Genomic DNA, 7500 nt, shown 5'->3' with positions numbered 1-7500 from the left:
TTATTATAAGCTATATAAAGATCCACACTGAAAAAAATCGAGATTTATACCACCAAAGGTGTTAGTGGAGGTCAAGATACAGCTAAGAAAGAATGAAAACATAGAAAGACAGCTATTTATGTAAGAAAAACATGTTAGCTAATCTTTTAAACTTCTCAAGAGTCGGAGAAGTTACAATCTCGGAAGGCAATCTATTCCAAATACTACAAATAGCAGTAACAAATCATCTAGAAAACTGACTTGTAGACGATCGACTATGCATCAAATGTCATTGAATTGAGGGTCATAAAACTGGTAATTCTTACAGGTTAATAAAAATCAGGTAAAAACTTATAGAGGGGATGTGAATCATCGGTTACAATCTTACATAAGACTGAAAGAGCCCCAATAAGCCTGCGATGTCCAATGTCCAAATTTAAGTCAGACAGGAGAAATTTAGTGGAAATATTAGAAAGATCCAGCAGTCTTAAGTGTGACTCTGCAGCAGATAACCACACGGGAGAACAATGCTCAAAATGAGGCAGAATAAAAGAAAAGAAGTATCTATGAGTAATGTCATTTTCATAGATCTTGCAATTGCGAATGATGCCTAACTTAGATGAAATTGCCCGTGCCACATTCCAAATATGCAATTCAAATGTAAGCTTTAAATCAAAGGTTACACCTAAGAGCTTCAGGTAATCCACTGAAGTGATTAAGACTCCATTAATCAGCAGACTTGGATGCTGAGGCAACTGCGTTCGAGACCGACTCACAATCATTTCTTTAGACTTGGTAAGACTTAATTTCATGCCCCACCGAGAGCACCACGACTGAATCATCATCAGGTCTACAGCGAGATTGTTAGCTACTATTTGCCTTGTTGTCGGAGAGGGAATGTCAGCATAGAGAGAAGTATCCTCAGCATATGCTAACATTTTATTAGTAATCCCAGACCACATATTGCTTGTATATGGAATAAAGAGCCAGGGGCCAAGAACACTACCTTACTATGAATATATATATATATATATATATATATATATATATATATATATATATATATATATATACACACATGCATATAGATAGATAGATAGATATACACATACATATACATATTCATACACATACACATACACATACACATGCACATGCACATGCACATGCACACACACACACACACACACACACACACACACACACACACACACACACACACACACACACACACACACACACATATATATATATATATATATATATATGTATATATGTATATATACATATATATATATATATATGTGTGTGTGTGTGTGTGTGTGTGTTTGTGTACACACACACACACACACACACACACACACACACACACACACACACACACACACACACACACACATGTATACATATATATATATATATATATATATATATATATATATATATATATATATATATATATAAATGTATGTGTGTGTGTGTTCTTTATCTTGTCTGTACAATCGTGTTGTTAGAATGACAGACCGAAGTGCCCGTTGCGAAGCCCGAATCCGAAACGCAGAGGCGAACGCGATCTCTCTCCTGCCAATCTTTCACCAATTTTCACGAATCGGCGAATCATTCCAGCTGATTAGGCGTAGTAATAACCCGCGCACACCTGTGCACGGCAGCTGCGCCTCTTGATTCCGCTCGACCTTTGTCACTGGGCGTGGCGACCTTGCTGGCTCTCTTACCGCGATGGAACGGAATTTGAAAAATGGGCATTTGGGGATCTTGTCGGGTACGCTGGCACGCACACGCACACGCACACACACCATATATGTATACATGAGCAGATGTATGCATATATGTATGTATATATACACATTCATATATAAATAGATAAATATATACATATATATATATATATATATATATATATATATATACATACAAAACCGCTATCATAAGTTTTTTAAGGATTTTGGTTTATCTTAATCTTCAAAGATTCAGGGCAATCTCACGCATGGCCAAAATTAAAACTGAAAAAAACACTTTTGTTTGTCGAATTTGTAGAAGGATGTTGATATATAAATGCCATACAGATGTGTTAAAGATGAATATATTATCTAAAAAGGATAACTTGTATATCACTGTTATTTTGTTACGGTAAGCTACAACGCATGAAGGATAATACAGGCTACGTTATGATGTAAGTGTTACATAATATTCCTCTGAGCATATGATCTTTGGCATATTACGCAACTGATCATGTGATATAAAGGACGACATATCCATGGCGTTTAGCAGCTCTAGCCAATCGTCCTAGAGCTTATCAGACATCTCACAACAAAATAACTTCCCTGAAAAAAATGGCATTTTATTCATGATATTTGATCTTCTTTATATATTGCGATAATCCAGAAAACACTATTTGATCTTCTTTATATATCGCGATAATCCAAAAAAACACGCCTGGAAGATATTAGGGCATAGGACTCTTTCTTTTTCCTCTTGTTGCTACCCGGCGACACTTCCCGTCCACGCTCGCACAAAATGGAACGGCGTGAGTGTAGCGAAGTTAAGAGAATTGAAAAGAAAAGCGTATTTGAGGCGTGGTTGATGGCTGTTATGGAGCGCATCCGGTGTCACGCGCCATTATCATATTTGGCGTCGTCTGTGGCCCCTTATTTACGAGTTGTTTGCATAATGCCATCCGTCGTGGGGGCACAATTTGCATATGCCATCCATCGCGTGGGTATAATTTGCGAATCTACTTTCATTTTTGTGACAGTTAAGGCATTCTTTTCCATATCCTGAATAAATTAGTTTGTACCCAGGCGCAGATTTAATGGACGGATGTGTATAACGTCTCTCATTGATACGTAAACAAAGACATAGACGATAGTGACGAAATGAAGGAAAGATGAATAGAAGCGTTATACAGGGTCTGTTCTCATGTCTCTCTCTCCACTCACGTTGCTTTATCTCTTCTCCAGGATGCTTATAGCGAAAGGTATCGGCCTGGTGGTGACGGCGGCGGTCTTCTTCGCCGCCATCGTAACCCTCAGTGAGTCGCGCCCCGTTGCTTCGTAGCGTAAGATAAGTGTTAAATTGATGGGGCCACGTGCTGTGCATGGCGACAGTGTATACGATGTTGGCAACAGTACAGATGGTACACGCAATATAATTGACAGCCATTCAAAATCATCTACATGTATAAAAGGGTTCATACAATCAGACACCATCTAATATCCACAAAATTCAACAGTAACGAGAAAAAAATATTTTAGCATCACTCGTAAATCATTTCACCCCAGAACCTCCTCTCACCCTCGTCCTTCCAAGGCCTGTTCGCGAGGCAGTGGACGAACGGCGACTTCTCGTTTCTCGCGGAGCAAAGTAAGGCCATCACGGACGACTTCATCAACAGCGAGGTCAACCCTGAAAATATCAGAAACAACCTTAGGTATAAGCTTCCCCAAACGTCACTACATCCAATTCACTCTTTACTTATACCTTCTGCATCTGATTACACTGAAATTGGAGATTTAACGATACATTCCTTACTATAATATATAATCTCAGGCATTTGACATCTCGACCTCACCTGGGCGGAACTGAGACCGAGTGGGAGAACGCGCAGTGGGTCGCGGATACCTGGAGGGAGCAAGGTCTCGACGACGTCCATCTAGTTCCTTACGATGTCCTGCTCTCATACCCAAAGAATGATACGCCCAACTTGGTTAGTAGGGTGGAGAGCGAGAGAGGAGGGAGGGAGAGAGAGTGAGAGAAAGAGAGAGAGTGTGTGTGTGTGTGCGAGAGAGAGAGAGTATGTGTGTGTGTGTGTGTGTGTGTGTGTGTGTGAGAGAGAGAGAGAGAGAGAGAGAGAGAAATAGAAAAGAGAAAGAGAGTGTGTGAGAGAGAGAGAGAGATAGATAGAGAGAGATAATACCACACATAATCTGACCCCGAATGCTAAGCAGGCTTTTTAACAGCCGGTAATATTCTAAATTCCAACAAGAACATTTTGATCATAAGGAGTAACACGAATAAGAATTAGATCCATATGCAAATAGGGTTTCATTTTCATTTTTCCCCCCACCCATGAGGTCCGGATCCTGAACTCAGCTGGCGAGGAGGTCTGGGCGTCCCACGGATGGCAGAAGCCCATTCACGCCCCCGAGGAATCATCTCCGGAAATCCTGCCCAATTTCAACGCTTACTCTGCCCCGGGAAATATCACGGTGAGTGGCTGAGACTGTACGTGGTCGCTTTTATCAAATTAATTCTTCGCATGTGATTGACGTCATTAGTTTTGGTCTTTTGCATTCTTATGACTGAATATCTGTAGCAATGCACTTGCTCTATGGCATCCTGTGACATGTATTGCAGTATATGTATTGCCTTTCAAACCACTTACGTACCAACACGTGATACCACGACCAAAGATTTGAGTAGGAAATTTGACCTTCAGTACAGTTAGAGTTATTAGTTTAGTTAGAATTACGATCACGCAATTTCACTCTGCAGGGAGATGTGGTGTACGCACATTTCGGTCGTGAGCAAGACTTCAAGAAATTGGAGGAACTTGGTGTCAGTGTCAAAGGAAAGATTGTCTTGGCTCGCTACGGTGAAGTCTTCAGGGCAAATATCGTGAGTGACTTAAGCTTTGTTTTATGCGACGAGTGGGAGTGAAGATGAGAGAAAGAGAGGGGGAGGGAAGAAAGAGGGCGAGAAAATCGTGAGAGTGAAGGAGGGAGAGAGAGAGAGGGGACACACACACACAGATGGACAGAGAGAGAGAGAATCTGAGTAATTCAAGTATAAAACGTATGATAAACACGATTTCTCTACATATTGACCCTGAAATTTCGAATCGACCCAATATCAACACGTCGGATTTAATCACATTATTGCCAACAGGCATCGACGGCGGAGAGACAGGGGGCTGCCGGGGTCTTGCTGTACAGCGACCCCCAGCAGTACGCCCCACTCGGTGAGGACACCGTGTACCCAGGCACCGTGTACATGCCTGGCTCTGCTGTGCCGGCCGGTACAGTGTACCTGATGGACGGTGACCCTCTCACACCGTTTTATCCCTCTGTTGGTAGGTATCAATAGCAAGCCTAACCTCACAACACTAATTAATGCAATTTATCAGTCTCAGACGGGATATATAAAGATTAGCTTGTATAGCTGAAAATGCCAATGAACTGAATCCTCTTCGCTAATTCTCGTCTCCAAGAGAGCGCCTACAGGTTACCCGAAGAAGAGGCCAGCCTTCCCAAGATTCCCATCCAGCCCATTAGCTACGACGACGCCAGAGAGATCCTCGGGTAAGTCGTCTCAAAACTCGCGAATCTTTCAAATAATATGTAGAATCGCAGGTTGAGAATGCAAAGACCTGCATTCCAAGGACCGCAGTAATTTCGTTGTCCTTTCGTGTTCTCACTTCCGTTATCCTCCTCGCCCGCAGCCGCATGGACGGAGACGAGGCGCCAGAGGAGTGGCGCGGCGGGCTGAACGTCACGTACCGTCTCGGACCAGGATTCCAAGAGGCGGGCTGGCAAACCCACCTCCAAGTGCACACACACAACGTCCGCACGACCACTTACAACGTCGTGGCTACCATCAGGGGGAGCGAGGAACCAGGTACTCGGGGTAGCAGGAATGGCGCTTTTGGGTTATGGATTTGAAATCATGCATAGAATAGCAATGGTGATTATTATGATAAGGTTAATATTAAAGGTATATTCTGTTCTACCTGAATTAACTGTATTCATGGGAATCACCTTTTTGAATACGCGTGGCTCAATATTCAACTTCACATAACACACACAAACACACACATGCCCCCCACCCCTACACACACAGAGACACACACATACAAGCATCCCCCCCACGCACACACAGACACAAACACACACACAAACAAACACGCACCCCACACACACACACACCACAAGTTCATCAATATTGCAACAGGCGGATAACATGAGCTAAAAGCGCCGTCAACTCTAAATGTTCGTTGCCACAGACAGGTACGTGATCCTCGGAAACCACCGCGATGCCTGGGTATTTGGCGGCCTCGACCCCTCGTCGGGCACGGCCGCCCTGCTGGAGGTGACGCGAGTGCTGGCCAGCCTCAGGAACGAGACAGGTCAGTGCGCCGGGAAGGGTTGGGGACAATGATAAGCTTTCTGGTGAATTAAACTGCTCATATTTTACTCCATGTTATATGCAAGCAAGCAAGCATTTATACATACATTTAGTGCATACACACAAAGATAAATAAATACATACATACATACGTACGTACATACATACAGATGTACAAAATAGATACAAACAAACGCACACGCGTGTATGTGTAACTGTATATACTGTTATATATATATATATATATATATATATATATATATATATATATATATATATATATATATATAGAGAGAGAGAGAGAGAGAGAGAGAGAGAGATAAAGAAAGAGAGAAAGGGTAGAAGGGATTTTCGTGTTTCGTCCCTCCACGCGTCAAATTCCAATGACGAGCGAATCCCCAACGCCCCAAGGCACAATTGCCGAAGCACTAAGGAAGCTTTTTCTCGCAGGCTGGAAACCCCGTCGGTCACTAGTGGTGTGTTCTTGGGGCTCCGAGGAATACGGTCTGATCGGGTCCCAGGAGTGGTCGGAGCAGTTCGGGAAACAGCTGACGGACCGGGCAGTGGCTTACCTCAATGTTGATATGGCCATTGAAGGTAACTAGTAATATTTGTTCCCGCTTGAGCAATTGGGTTTGTTTTATAGAAGTAACATTATACTGAACTATAGTAGTATAGTATGATAGTAGTAAGTATACTAAAGGTTGTTGATACGGATTTTTTCTCTAATATACCTAGGAATCGATGCAGTTTTTTTTTAAAGATGAGACTTCTATTAGAATAAATAACAGTGGCAGAATATAAGATCACTATATCGTGTGGTCTTCATCAGTTATTGTTGTAACAATATAGATCGGTTGATAATACCTTTTATCAGTTATTCTTTACAAATATTCTAAAATATATATATACATGCAGTACATACCCGTAGAATTGTCTCAGTGAAAATAACAATACACAATATCTCAGTATATCCCATTTATTTTCTGTTATCTCAAGAATACTTATACTTTTTTTCATTTCCTCATCTCAAAGGGAACTACACTTTGCGTACGAAAGGTGTTCCATTGTTGTATGACTCCGTGTTCGAGGCCGCGGCAAAGGTAAAAAAACGGACAGCCTTGATTCTGTCTACGTCACCCGTGTTAATAATAATGATGAAAATAATGATCATTATGATAGTGATAATGATGATGATGATAATAATAATAATACTAATAACAATAATAATGATGTTGATAATAATGATAATAATGATAATAATAATAATGATAATAATAATAATGATAATAATGATAATGATAATATTAATAATAAAATGACAATGATAGTAATAATGATAATGATAATAATGGTAAACAATAACAATGATGATGATAA

The 7500-nt window shown here is 41.1% G+C and overlaps 1 protein-coding gene across 2 annotated transcripts in view; it reads left to right on the top strand.

Moving 5' to 3' along the window:
• LOC113803463 (N-acetylated-alpha-linked acidic dipeptidase 2) overlaps positions 1–7500 on the top strand; it is a 13917-nt gene that overhangs the window by 2692 nt on the left and 3725 nt on the right. For both annotated transcript variants that reach the window (XM_070141461.1, XM_027354257.2), the window contains exons 2-12: positions 2958–3028; positions 3307–3427; positions 3547–3703; positions 4071–4205; positions 4492–4614; positions 4885–5068; positions 5207–5297; positions 5438–5613; positions 5999–6121; positions 6571–6717; positions 7156–7223. In XM_070141461.1, the coding sequence (XP_069997562.1) occupies positions 2958–3028; positions 3307–3427; positions 3547–3703; positions 4071–4205; positions 4492–4614; positions 4885–5068; positions 5207–5297; positions 5438–5613; positions 5999–6121; positions 6571–6717; positions 7156–7223 (1396 nt within the window). The remainder of the gene's footprint in view (positions 1–2957; positions 3029–3306; positions 3428–3546; positions 3704–4070; positions 4206–4491; positions 4615–4884; positions 5069–5206; positions 5298–5437; positions 5614–5998; positions 6122–6570; positions 6718–7155; positions 7224–7500) is intronic.

This window comes from Penaeus vannamei, chromosome 3, assembly GCF_042767895.1.
Source record: "Penaeus vannamei isolate JL-2024 chromosome 3, ASM4276789v1, whole genome shotgun sequence".
NCBI lineage: Eukaryota > Metazoa > Arthropoda > Malacostraca > Decapoda > Penaeidae > Penaeus > Penaeus vannamei.
This window is presented reverse-complemented; position numbering and strand designations above follow the sequence as displayed.